The sequence below is a fragment of the Marmota monax genome, unplaced genomic scaffold (genome assembly GCF_021218885.2).
Source record: "Marmota monax isolate L192 unplaced genomic scaffold, Marmota_monax_Labrador192_F-V1.1 WCK01_AAM20220418_F8-fsc00072, whole genome shotgun sequence".
Taxonomy (NCBI): Eukaryota; Metazoa; Chordata; class Mammalia; order Rodentia; family Sciuridae; genus Marmota; species Marmota monax.
Genome location: NW_026692356.1, coordinates 2,449,831 through 2,463,900, shown reverse-complemented (window position 1 = coordinate 2,463,900; position 14,070 = coordinate 2,449,831). Strand labels below are relative to the sequence as shown.

Sequence of the window (14,070 nt, the reverse complement as noted above, 5' to 3'; positions counted from 1 at the left end):
TTTAAAATTAAAACAAAACAAAGCAACAACAACAACAACAACAACAACAACAAAAACACCCGAAAAAAGCAAAACAGAAAAAAAAAACATAAAAATGAAAATAAAACAATCAGGAACTAATTAGAGAGTAGTTTTCAGAAACTAATTAGAGATTTGAGTACCAGGAACCCAAGATGAATTGGTTATTGAGGTTGGGCATTAAATTCCTCTCTGAACAGGACATGTGACACATGCCTGTAATTCCAGCTACTCCTGAGGTTGACACAGGAGGACTGCAAGTTCACGCAAAACTTACAAGACCCTGACTCAAAAACAAAAAAGGGCTGGGATGTAGCAGTGGTATAGCAGTTCTGGAAAAAATAAATAAATAAAAGAAATTATCTCTGAGAGAAAACATTCTAGGTTGATGACAATATATGAAATTGCCTTTTTGTTTTTCTACATTTTTATGGGATATTTATGCATTGGAATATTGGAGAATCCAAAAACCATTTTTGCAATGTGTACTACATTATACATATTAAAAAAGCAAAACCAAAACTGTATGTGTGCAGGATCCTAATTAATCAAGGGAGGGGTCTCACAGAGACTGAATATATTCAACTTGTCATGTTTTTTTTTCTTTTTCCTCTTTTGACTTTTTGAAAATTCTGAAGGTCACAGACATAGAAATAGAAAATATGTTAAAGATCTATAAGACTTAAAAAGACACAGGATTTGGAAAGCTTTTAGAAAGTCAAATATAGTGTTGATATTGCATTAAATTTATACAATCATTTCTAAAAATACCGTCTTCAGTAAAACTTTCAACTTTTATTAATTTGAGGCTTCAGAGCATAATAAAATAAACGAACCCAAGACATCATTCTAGTTAACTTGAATGGGAAGATAAATTCCATCCAGGTGAAAATACATAGGAGAGAGATGTACTTGAGTCGGATAGTCTAAATCTTGCTATGAACATACTTGAGCACAACAGTGGAACTGGACTACATCATTTCTAGTCTGGAAAACCTCAACAGTGAATCTAACAGGAAGGCGACGTCCTGACAGTGAAGCAGCAGGACGTGCACTGGACACTAGAAATGCTCCTCCTGCAAGCACGTCCCGGGCTGCCCTAGGAAAGGTTGCCCCTCTTCTTTTGCAAGGCTTTCATGAGGTCTGACATGAAATCCTGCTCTCCGCCCGCTCCCCCGCCAGGGAGTCCTGGGTTCTCGTGCCTCTTGGGGGGCACGGGAGGCCTTTTGACTGCCATCGGGGGCGGCCCGGCGGGTTCCGGGGCCAGGCAGGGCGGGGGCGGAGGAGGCGGCGGCAAATCGGAGCCCAGGTCGCCTGCAAACGACGGCGGGGGCGGGGGCACGAAGTCCGGGGGCGCTTCGTAGAAATCCGGCGGTGGCGGCAGGACCTCCTCGTCCTCGGGAGGCGGCGGGGGCGGCGGCGGCAGGCAGTCGTCGGGTGGGGACGGGAAGACGCTGGTGCCCGCGAACTTGGCCTTGGGCAGCGCGGGGCTGCTGCAGGTGTCCGAGGACCGCCGCACTGGAGGCGGGGGTGGCGGCAGGCTGGCCTTCGGGAGGTGCTGGGCCTTGGGCGTTCCTGGGTGGTGGTTACTCATGGCAGGCTTCTGATCCTTCAACAAAGCGACAGCAGCACTCATTATTCTTGACAAAACAGCCACCGTGAAGGTGAAGAGGACAATGACATTGATATGTTGACCTGTGGGATCTCTGCACCAGGGTAGTCTCAGTTCCTCAGTCCCTGAGACTGCATGTTCATGAGTTTATCTTTGCTCTGGGATACAGGAATGGCTCCAATGGCCTTTAAAATCATAACTCAGGGTGCTCAACTGCTACTTGGCTGTACCGGACTGGGTGTTCACTGTATTTAAATCCCCTATGTGTCTCCCTAGCACTCACTTTATAAAGGAGTTGTCCCCAGTCTCTAAAATGTCTTTCCTAGCATAGATCTTAGCTCCCTGCGGGGTGCCCTCAGTCTTATCTAACAGCTACTCAGCCTGAGGCAACTCAAAATAGAAGCCAGGTTGCTTCCCTGGACTCCTTGCTCACTCCTTAGTACCCAAGACAGGATACCAGGGTCCTCAGAATATTCAGGGACACGGTTTTCCCTTGGGACACGTTTTTTCCTTGCTCTGGACTGAACTGGTTGTGAAGCTCAGCTGTGAGGTGTAGGCATCTATAAAATTATTTTGCTTCTGAATCACCCTCTGGATAGCACAGAGAAAGAGGCTCCCCAAAACCTTCACAAACATCTACTGGCTTAGATTTCCTACTTTGATTAGGACTAAGAACACAGGAGAGAAAATAACAAATGGAAATAGTTCTCCCTGAGCTTCTGCTGATCCAGGCACAAAGGGTCTCTTTCTTAGCTGAGAACTGTTCCATTTGCTCTTGGGTCCCTACTTCTCATTAGGTTCCTAGAACAGAAGTTCCTTTTCCAGACTGTGGACTTCTAGGGAGGTGCTTCTGCCATAACAGCTTCAGAGAAGGCAATGTGTGTCAACAAAGCAGAACACCTGGACCACAATCAGTTAACTTGTCTTAATGGTGTGAAAGTCAAGTATAAAGCAAATGCCACATCCCTGTTAATATTGCTCTCAGGTTATGATGAGATTAAATACAATAAAACCAGTACACCAAATCTGACTAAAGTCCAATGAGAACATTGCCTTCAACTGCCAATAGTGAACTGGCAAAAATCATGATGTATATTTATATCTTGCAACTCCCCCAGGAATTTTAGGCAACTGAATTGAATGCCTTTGTTTTGCTGATAATTATCACTCCAATTTCCATCTTATCGGTTTTTTTTCTTTCTTTGCTAAATAAATTCTTAACACTGCAGAAGTTTTCTAGACTTTAGAATTTTTTTCTTAGCAAAATGCTTTATGATTGAGTATTTATTTATTAACATGATAAGCTAATTAACTGGTGATGTCTTTTTTTTCAATTTCCAAACAGACAGCTTGGGCATAGTCTGTACATCATTAAATGATTTCTATTCTGTGGTTCTTTTATTTCTTTTGTCCTTTTAGAATACTTTCTTTCAGTTGACATTATAGAAATAATGAAAATAATAGCTGAAAGTGCATTGCATGATGAGATTATCAAGCTGGAGAAGACAGCATTAGCTAAACAATTTTTAAAAGCCTACACTGATATTCAAAGATAATAAGACATTCAATTTATAGCAGGATTTAACTGTTTCTACCACTGGACAATGGACAAAAATAAACAAAAGAATGAAGTGAAAAACTAGTGAAGCTAAGCAACTGACTCTAATAGTTGGGTGATGTGCCCTTATCATAATTATTTAAGGCAGCTTTGAATCAGACATGGGAAATATTTAGTGCGATTTATAGTCATTTGAGATGTTATGAACTGGATTAGTAACTAAATTGTAATTGTTATCTGTGATTTTTAGATAGATTTAAATGAATCTTTATTAATCTATTCTGTTTTTTAAAAAGTTAGAATGTTTTACCAATCGGGCTACTATTTTGTGTGTGTGTGTGTGTGTGTGTGTGTGCGCGCGCCAGGGATTGAACCCAGGGTCTCACATGGTAGGCAAGTCCTGTACCACTAAGCTACATCTCCAAATCTTAGCTATTATTTTTGAATGTATTTTTTCCCAATCATCCTGAGGACGTATGTGGGACATTAATAGGAAAATGTAAAATGTACATTTTGTAGTACATTTTGTAGTGTAACCCTCTTAGTAGTCTTCTAATATGGTTTGAGGGTTCACTTAAGACTTCATATAGGGTTGGTTGTTCTAATTTACTCAGGAAAAATAAATAAAAATCCAAAGAGCTTAAAACTCAGGTGTACCACTTTCAGAGAGTACTAAAAATCATTAACCCAAGAAAATCACTTCTTTTAAAATAAATGTAGCTAAATACCTCCAGCATTTAAAATAAATGCTTACATTGTCATGAAACAGTCTGATAATGGTTGGTTTTAACTTTTGATTCTTGCCTCAGTAACTTTAGGATAAAAAATATAAAGCAATATCCTAAATGAATTTATAGTAAAGTGACTTAGTTATTGGAACTATATTTGCTCTTTCAAAAACAGCGGTTAATAGAACAATGCTTATGGTTTAGAAGAGGGGTTTATAGATTCCAGTTTGATTTGTGTTAGTTCCTCTCTAGTCTTACCTTAGTTGTTTCAACATTTCTCTGGGCCTCTTCCAGAACAACCTTGACAGAAGGTGCAGACTGGGGTATCTGACCATTGGGCTGGGCAGTGCCAGTTTTAAGTCCTGAAGGGAGGAAAAAAGAAAAGAATGAGCAAGATGTTTTCAAGATCCTTGAAAGTAAAAAAAAAAAATCCTTGAAAGTAAATCTGAAAATACAAAGTAGCTCACATCACTAAAGCAAAGAGAGGATTCACAGGTATGATGGTCCCTAGGACCCTATGAAAAATCAGGTTCTGCCTGAGAGTGTAGCTCAGGGGTAGAACCCGTACTTTAGTATGCCTGAGGCCTGGGTTCCATCCCCAGCACAAAAATGCATTAATTTTTAAAAATTAATATGCCAAAACTGTACTTGAGATCAGCAGAGTCAGCGGGGGGTGGAAATGTGTTAGTGTACTTTCACAGCATGCACAGGCCCTGTACTTGATCCCCATTGCTGCAATCAATCATCAGTCAATCAATCGATCAATAGATTCTGGAAAGTGAACATACTTGAAAAAGCCTACTGAAGAAAATCTGGATGAACTGGTAATCTAGACGACAGTATGTTCTGCTTTTAAAAACTTTTTTTGGCAAGTAGAGAATAAACCTTGAACATCTATATTTACTTTTGGTAAATAAATTTTGGATTAAACCCAGGAGCATTTCAGCACTGAACGATATCCTCAACCTCTCTTTTATTTTATTTTGAGACAGGGTCTTGCTAAGTTGCCCAGGCTAGCCTAGAATTTACAATCCTGCCTCAGACTTCCAAATTGCTGGGATTTTAGGCGTGAGACACCATGCCTGCTGTAAATCTATTTAAAAATTCTTTTTTTTTCTGTAAAAAATTTTACAGAAAAAATTTCTGTAATGTATTCATCCAGTTTCATATCACGTTGGCTACAGGAATAGAATTTAAAAATTATGCTCAACAAAAGTCCTCTGTACGTAGAAATAAATGAGGGTGAGCAGAGTCAGGGTGGGAGAATTAGGCTCAATGTGCAGACCCCTGATATATCCTGGAATTGATGAGATGTTTTGTTTTTCTCTCAAAAGTCCTGATATGTACTATTTTATTTTCCTGTCTTTTGGTTTGCTCTTTCACCACAAGAATATGACTTTTGAGGGTTTATGATGTTTTTTTGTGCGTGTGGTGGTGGAGATGAGGCCCAGGGCCTTGCACATGCTAAACACACACTCTATGACTGATCTACACCCCTAGCCTGAGTTTTACAGTTTGGAGAAAATCAGATAGAAGATGCTGTGTGTTGATTACTCTGGTTCCTTAACAAGCACCCTAGGGACAGATGTTTTCCACACACTGAGGCCATTTCTTCTAGTACTGTGCTGCCACCCAGCCCATGCCATAAGATCGGCTCTTCATCTGGTGAAGGTGGAGATTGCTTTAGTCAGCCTCAGTGCCAGCAATTCTGTCAAGTAGTTACTTTTTCAAAGGTTTTCCAACAATGTGAGGAACCCATTAATCTACACAACAACTCAAAGAAGCCTTTTAGGATTTCAGGAGATGGGAGCGAAAAAGGCAAAGTTTGGTGAGGAGTAAGATGGTTATAGCCTCAAAGTATCTCCAAACCATTAGGTACAAAGTGAAAAATCCCTTCAGAAAAGAAACTGGACAACAGCTCAACTGTATGCTCAAAGTGAATGCTTCCAACAGGGACCGACAGACAGGACCCTGAGGGACTCACAGCACTCTGCAATATTCCTGCCCAAAGTGCATAAACTGAAACAAATCATGAGGAAACACACATTTAAATCTTGGGACATTCTATAAAGAAATGGCCCTTTTCTTTAAAAAAACAGAATCAAAACCAAAAAACAAACAAACAAACAAACAAAACCAAAAACCAAAAACCTGCAAATGTTTTTTTTTATATTTATTTTTTAGTTTTAGGTGGACAAAATATCTTTATTTCATTTTTATGTGGTGCTGAGAATCGAACCCAGTGCCTCACACATGCTAGGCGAGCATGCTACCACTTGAACCACATCCCCAGCCCTGCAAATGTTTTGAAATTCACAGAAAGGCTGAGGCACTGTTCCAGATGAATGGGGACATACAGACACAGTGAATAGGAACGATGTCCAATCCTGGACTGAATCTGTGCTATGAGAAATATTCGGCCATTATTGAAGCAATTGGCAAAAGTGAAATATGGACTGTAGTTCAGATGAAAGTATGCCACCAATACTAAATACCAAACTTCTTAAATTTGAGTCTTGTAACTATGGCTAGTAAGAAAAGAGATGTGTTTTTAGGAAGTACAAATTGAAGATTTAAGGAACAGAGGGGCATCTACTCGCAAGTGGTTCAGAAAAATATGTGTGTGTATAAGGTGTAGAAGAGGGAGTTAAGAGAGAAGGATAAACATAGTGAAATACTCAATATTGGTGATCTGGGTAGAGAGTACAGGGGAAAGCTGGGTGCTGTGGTGCACACCTGTAATCCCAGTGGCTCAGGAGGCTGAGGCAGGAGGATGTTCAAAGCCAGCCTCAGCAATTTAATGAGGCCCTTTTCCTCATAAAGTTCATCTACTTTGGGTCTTTGTCATAGTGCCAACAACAACAAAACAAACTGATAGAGACCCCAAGGAACTTTTTTCTTTCAAGGTTATTCTTGATGTTATCCTTGACATTTTTTTTTTTGAGTGGGGGGAGTTGGAAGGATCATATGCTTTGATTGTACTGTGTTCCTAGGTATCTTCTCACAAGCAGGTTATTGATTAAAAAAAAAAAAAAGACGAGTTTAACCCCCTTCCCTTCACTCCTGTGAGCTCTTTCTCATGAAATGCTTTCTGTCATGTCATAACATAACAAGAAGACTGTCACCACATAGAGCTCCTAGGTCTTAAACTCCCCAGCCTCCAGAACCATCAGCCCAAACAACTTCTGTTGTTCATACATTACCCAGTTTGTGATATTGTTAGCATGGCACAAAACATGTCATGTCCCTCAAACACTTTCTAAGGACCCTACTACTTTTGTGTGATGCGTTCAGGTGGAGAGAGAGGCTTCAGTAGGACTATTTGGCAAGAGCTAAATTTTAAAAGATGGCATAATTTCACGCAGGTCTTCATTGCTAAGAAGAGGAGTGGTCACCCTGTGAGGGTGTATGGGTGTAACTAGGAAAAGTAAACTTGAGTTTCTTTTGAACTCATTTTCAGTTCTTTCTGAGCTAGTCGCTGATGTTGTCCTTTAGAACTAAAAATCCTATACATGCTAGTGCTGGTGGCAATAAATTCTAAGGCACACAGGAAAGAAAGCTTAAATTGAGGATTTCCCCCTCATTGAAAGGTTTTATTAATAAGATGGCTCCCAGCGATAGGAGACAGACAGATGCAGATGGTGGGAACATGAAATTAAGGGAATAATCCTGTAAAATGGGCCCACAGTGCTGAACCCCCACATGCTTTCTTTTCCAAGAAGCAATTTACCTGCAGCCCTGCCTGGCCTAAATGAACAGGATATGTCACATTCCTCAGCAAACTACCTGTTATCTGCAAGAGAAATGCAGGCCCCAAATAATGTCAATAAGAGGAACTGAAGGGAAAGAATTTCAAGACCCTTTTCATAGACCAGATCCCAAAACTCAGAGAGATAAGGATAATTCTTCCGAACCAGAATGCCTGTAAGAATTTATGGTTCATTATTCAATTAGAACCAGTTTGCATGGGCCAAAGTGACAGAGTTGCCATGGCAGTGGGGACTTGAAAGTCTGATGGCATCTTGCTGTCAGTTAAAAGTCAAGAGGTGGACCCAAGAGGGCTCTGAAAACTTCTCTGGGATACCTAATATAATTGGAGGGCAGGAGAGGCATGTTGTCCCTCTCCTCTCTGAGAGGACCCACTCTCTCCCTTGAGAGTGTCCCCTTTTCCTTTCCTATCCCTTCAATAAACGCATTCCTGTTATTCTGAGCAGCATGTCTGAAATCTTTCTAACTTGATTGCAAGAATTGGGATTTGAAGGGAGGGGGTCTTCATGCTGCTTCAATTTCCCAAAAGGCCCCAGCTCTGTAATACCAGCAGGGTTTATTTTAAAAATCTCAACACATTTGTTCTTTGTAGGGCCAGTGGCTATGACAGAACCTGAGAATTTTTGGCTAATAAGACTCTACAGCAGCATCTACATGGGTTAATTTGCTTTCCTTTTACTACGGGATATTTAATCACGTGCCAGATCTCTGTTCTTACTCATTGAAAGTCTCATCTGCTGCAATGGTATTCTTAAAAAACGATTTTCTTCAAAAACTGTTTATAAGCAAGTCACTTAGAAGGACTGGAACTACTGAACTCATAGAATTAAGGATATTCACACACACTGCTTTGCTCCAACCTTAGAGGCACTCTGTAGTGTACCAATTCAGTTTTTCACTTGTTATTTCAACCATTTTTGAATTCTACCTGAGTATCTCTGATCAGCCAGCCACTGTTCTCCATGCTGGGGAAACCAAGGTTCACAAACCCAGCCCCTGACCTCCTGAGGTACCGTAAAGTCTAGAGGAGGTCAGAGATTAAGCTAATATTACATAAACTATTAATTTTGACTGACATACAAAGGACAATTAATTTGAGACCTGAGGATAGGTAGAGTGAGCTACGTGGAGGAGTGGACATGTAGACTCATGTGCCTTGCCATGTGTACCTTTGTGCTGCCTCAGGATTCTTCAGTGTCCCCACCATCAAGAAGACTCTCACTGGATGTGGCCCCTTAAACTGGGAGCTTCCTGAACCAGGAGCTCAATAAACCTTTATTCTTCATAAATTACCCAGTGCTTGGATCACAGCTCAGCCATGTAGAAGATACTAGATACTAGCTTCTTCGATCTTCTGTTTTCTCAGCTGTGAGTGGGGATTATAATCTATATTTTGCAGGGCTGTTGTAAGAACCCAAAATAGTACAACCATCCCTCTGTATCCCTGGGTTCCACATCTGTGGACTCAACCAACCACTGATCAAAAGTATTTGAAAAAAAAAAGTGTGTCTGTATGAATACAGGGTAATGACTACTTATTTAGCATTTACCTTGCACTGGGTATTATAAGTAATTCAGAAATGATTTAAAGTATGCAAGAGGATGTGCATGTGTCATATGCAAATATCCCACTATTTCATGGATCCCAAGGGACAGTGGTATATGTAAAGTAGCACACAGTATTCACTCCATCCCTCTTTCTTATACATATTAGCAACTTGCTATTATATTTTCATTAAAATGTGATGTCAGGATTGGGTATGAATTTCTAATCACAATGCCACTTAGGCAAAACACCAGGCCACTATCTCATCCTTGGTGTAATAGTATGCTGGGTGCTAAAGAGCTTTGGACAAATATAGTATTTGAACTCTGATGAGACACACCTCCATACTAGCTCACCCTGAACTTGTGATTGGCACCTCATCTACAAGCATATCATGAAAAAAATGGTCAAACCTTTGTTAAAGGTCACTTGGATGTATGCCTGGGGTGGGGTAAGGTGAGGCTGAGCCTCACTGTGGGAAAAGAAATGTATTCCAAGCAATGTCTGTAGAGTTTGCATTTTACAGTGTGTCGGGTAAGTTTTGAACATGTGCTCTGAGCTTGAAATGCACGTTTCTCTTCTGCTTAGTACCTGTGGAAGGCTGATCTGGTGTAGCTGTGTTGACAGTCCCCAAGTTTGTCCACCGAGAGGCAAGTCCAGCCCTTGCCACAGCCCGCTGATAGTTATCATAGAGAGTCTTTCCATACTAGGGAGGGAATACAAAGGAAGAAAGAAAGAAATCCATGAATCTCAAGTTCTGCATTCAGTTGCAATATACACATCGAGGAAAAAAAATTCCATGACTACTCTTTTCTGTCCTTGCCTAAGTTGTTGTTTTTCATATATTTCAATAAAAATTCACTGACTGTTTTTTCACACATCAAATAAGTTTTCAGATTAACAGAATCAGTTGATATTTCTGTCTATGCATTAGAAGAGAGCTTTAGCCAAGCAATTTTGATTATGTGTCTTTACGTAATGATACTGTAGACTCAATCTAGTGTTTCTGTTCTGTGATGCTGGGGATCAAACCCATGGCCTCACGCATGCCAGGCAAGTGCTCTACCATTGAGCCACACCCCAGGCCAATCTTGTATTTCTTAATTGTACCCTGAAAATCAACTTGCAATCCTCTCCATGAGTAAATGCCTGAAAAGTTTCATTGGAAAGTCAACCCTTGGTTCTCAGGCTGGTGGAGAGATCCATATTTCTATCACTCCCATTACTTAATAAATGCAGTGGGAAAATAAATGAGATGATGTCTGAGGCTGTACCAAGAATGGGTCAGCTGTTTCACAGTAGCACAGAAGCTGGACCTAGGCCAGGAAGCTGACTGAAGAAATTCACAGTAGGGTGAAGCTGGAAGGCGCTCTCACCTTGGCGATCCTTATTCCCATGACCCATTGGTTGAGAGTTCTGGCATCATCACAGCAAAGATACTTGATATACTGAGACTCCTTCTGAATTTGGGGGTGCTAGAAAGAAGCAAATTAGGACAATTTATAAACTTCAATTATTAGGAGCTCAAAGCACCTCTCAAAATAACTTTTAAAAACCACTGGTATATGCGATTTACTGAGGGGTGGCAAAAATTACTGGTAGCCATTTTAGGATTAGGAAATGAGGCATTTTTGAAAAACGACTTTGAAAGAATTTAAGAAATTGGCTATATAAGTTATCAAAAGCACCTCCTACTATAATTATCAATAACAATGTTTGTTTTTGTCTTTTTAACTTCCATTTTTTAATTTCAGCTTGTACTAGTAATTGAACCCAGGGCCTCACTCATGCTAGGCAGGCACTCGACCTCAAAGCTACATCTCCAGTTCTGCCTCTTTTTTTTTTTTTTTTGGCCGGGGCTGGGGGCAGGTACTGGGGATTGAACTCAGGGACACTCCACCACTGAGCCACATCCCCAGCCCTATTTTGTATTTCATTTAGAGACTGGGTCTCACTGAGTTGCTTAGCATCTCGATAAATTGCTGAGGCTGGCTTTGAACTCACAATCCTCCTGTCTCTGCCTTTTTAACTTTTGATCTTTTGTATCTATTTTGTCTCTATCCCCCAAAGAAATTCAACTTGCTTCTCCATTTGTCAGATAAGGGAACTTAATATATTTCTTATGTTACAAAACTAATCCTACAAGAATGGTGGTTTTGTGACTCCCCAAGCCTAGTCCAAGAATTATTTCTCCTACAAGAATTCAGTTTTGCAATGATATCCCTTTCTTAACTATCATCTAGTACCCAAGTGGGCCAACGGCTTCTGGATGAATGGCCTCAGTAGAAATGTTTCCATCTATTCTCAAGTGGCACAGAGCAGTGGCTTGTGGGGATGATGAGGGGTTATCTAGGCATCCCAGGAGAACAACTTGGCAGACATGAAGGAGAGAGACAGACACCCTGCATTGCTTGTTCTTAGTCCTTATTGCTCCTGTAAGCTCTGTTTTATGTTTCTGTCTCTGATAGATTGTGTGTTCCATGACAATAGGAGCTATGTGGGATTTATTGCTTAGCATGTGGCCTGGTGCATGGTTGGTATTCTAGCCCTGGTGTCAAAATAATTGTTTTGTTTTTTTTAAAGAGAGAATTTTAATATTTATTTATTTTTTAGTTTTCGGCGGACACAACATCTTTGTTTGTATGTGGTGCTGAGGATCCAACCCCGGTTGCACGCATGCCAGGCGAGCATGCTACTGCTTGAGCCACATCCCCAGTCCCCTAATAATAATTGTTGAAAGAAATAAACAAGCACAATATTTCTTGCTGAGTCAAATATTGCAGCCATAAGGTGACAGGCAGGCAACCAAGCCTAGGTTCTGAAATATGTACCACCTCAATTTTCACAGGTCATTATAACTTTTAATAAACTTTATGGGATAGAAAAGTAATTAACCTCAACCACTCTGTGTGTGTGTGTGTGTGTGTGTGTGCGCGCGCGCGCGAGCGCGCGCTCTCTCTCTCTCTCGTTCCTCCATTCCTCAGGATAGTTTGTTAATCCTGCTAGGATAAGCATAAATTGAGGATGGTACTGAAAGTGGAATGAGATGCCAAGAATTCTGGAAGCAGCTGTGAAATTCAGTGATCAGGAAAAGAGCAGAACTGCCCAAATCTTCTGGTAGGTGATTGCACAGACCCCTCCTCTTTTGCTTATAGCATATCACTGACCTCCAAGGAAATGGCTAATTTCCAAAGGTGATCTCAGCAAAGGCCATTGTGCCCTGAACTTCAGTTGGAACCTGAGAGGCAGCATCTAGACCAGTTGCCCTGCTGGTCTTTCCAGTGAGTCATCCTGTGACGTTGTTGTTGTTGACCAGAAAGAACAAAAATATACATAATTGTGTGTGTGTGTGTGTGTGTGTATTAAGAATTGTAATGCAAAAAAAGTACATGTATAATGGCATAAATTGACATGAACATACTTTATATATAGAGATACGAAAAAGTGTGCTCTATATGTGTAATAAGGATTGTAATGCATTCCACTGTTGTTGTGTATTTAAAAAATAATAAAATCGATTAAAAAAAGAGTTTGGTAAAAGTTTAGCAACTTTTGGTTTTATAAATGATGCTCAGAGAGGTTAGTATATGTCTCTTGATTTACCACCTAGAATTTCTGTATTCATATTAAGCTATTAAGCCAAAATGCCATAATTTAAAGATACGGCACAAAAATTGAGCCGATTGACAAAAATCTACTTTTAGATTTTTAGTATTTAAATATACTGCTTCCTTTATCTAGGTCCTTCAGCCCCCAGAATTTGGATCAGCATCTCTTGTAGAATGGTCAGTTCCTATTTGCTTAGGTATCATGGACTCCCTCTCCTGAGTTATATTTGAATGCTACTGTAGTTTTCCAGTTTGGCCGGCAGATGGCAGCAAAAACCTTGAGATGGCTACTGCTCATTTCATTTTTTAAATTGTGATTCAGAGCTTTCTTGATAATTCTGAATGTTCGATTTTAGTTTTGCAAATCTTACTCCAACATTCATGTTCTTTGGAGGCCTTTAAAACAAAAAATCTATCAATTCGAGTAATGTGGCCCAATAGCAAAAAGGATTTGTTGCATTAATTAACCTGAAGGTCAGACTGATGAAAAATATAACAAGCCAGGCACTTATTAGATGGAACGGTGACATTCCACAAATGCCTGCAGCATTCTCTTCAACAATAAAATCTGCAAAACCAAACAAAGCCCTGTCTTTCAGTACCAGAAACATGGCTTCCTAATCTTCAACAGCATTTATGTTCTGATGTCATGGAAGAGGGGCAAGCCCTGTTCTCTCCAGTAATTTAATGTTTACAACTGTTCTTAGAAAGCAATTTTTTTTTATTCTGAAACATGTTAAATGTTGACACTGTTACCTTGAGTTTAGTGTTTGTTATTTGTTTGTTGTTGTTGTTGTTTTGTTTTGGTGAATGAAATTATCAGAGCAGACTGTAAACTGAGCTTGCAATGAAATGCACAAAGCAATTGTTTGTATAGAAGTATCCATTTAAGCAGCACAAGCAACAGTTTCTTAAGTATGTTATGCATCCAAATATAGAAAAATGTGGTTATTCCATGAAATACACTGGTTAAACAGAGATCTCCAAGGTCTCTGCAGTGCTCAGATTTTGGGAGTCTAAGATGAGCTCCCTCAAGGACACAAGGCTCCTTTTGTGTTGTCTTTATAATGCAGAAATCTTTCAGGAGTCCAGAACATCATGGAGCCAGTCAAAGCCCTTGTTCTCCAGTCCTGACACCTTACCTAGCAGCTTACTCCCTAATTGAACCTTTGACTAAAAACTTTTTTGCAGAGGGATTTATGGAAAATGCTGGGTCAGTGCACTGACCAGAT

The 14,070-nt window shown here is 40.2% G+C and overlaps 1 protein-coding gene across 1 annotated transcript in view; it reads right to left on the bottom strand.

The window, feature by feature from the left end:
* Positions 1 to 793: 793 nt before the first annotated feature.
* Positions 794 to 14,070, bottom strand: part of Apbb1ip (amyloid beta precursor protein binding family B member 1 interacting protein) — a 105,463-nt gene continuing 92,186 nt past the window's right edge. Inside the window, exons 11-14 of the mRNA XM_046442268.2 lie at positions 10,607 to 10,705; positions 9,822 to 9,936; positions 4,175 to 4,278; positions 794 to 1,627 (exon numbers count right to left, since the gene is read on the bottom strand). Of these exons, the coding sequence (XP_046298224.1) occupies positions 1,118 to 1,627; positions 4,175 to 4,278; positions 9,822 to 9,936; positions 10,607 to 10,705 (828 nt within the window). The 3' untranslated portion in view covers positions 794 to 1,117. The remainder of the gene's footprint in view (positions 1,628 to 4,174; positions 4,279 to 9,821; positions 9,937 to 10,606; positions 10,706 to 14,070) is intronic.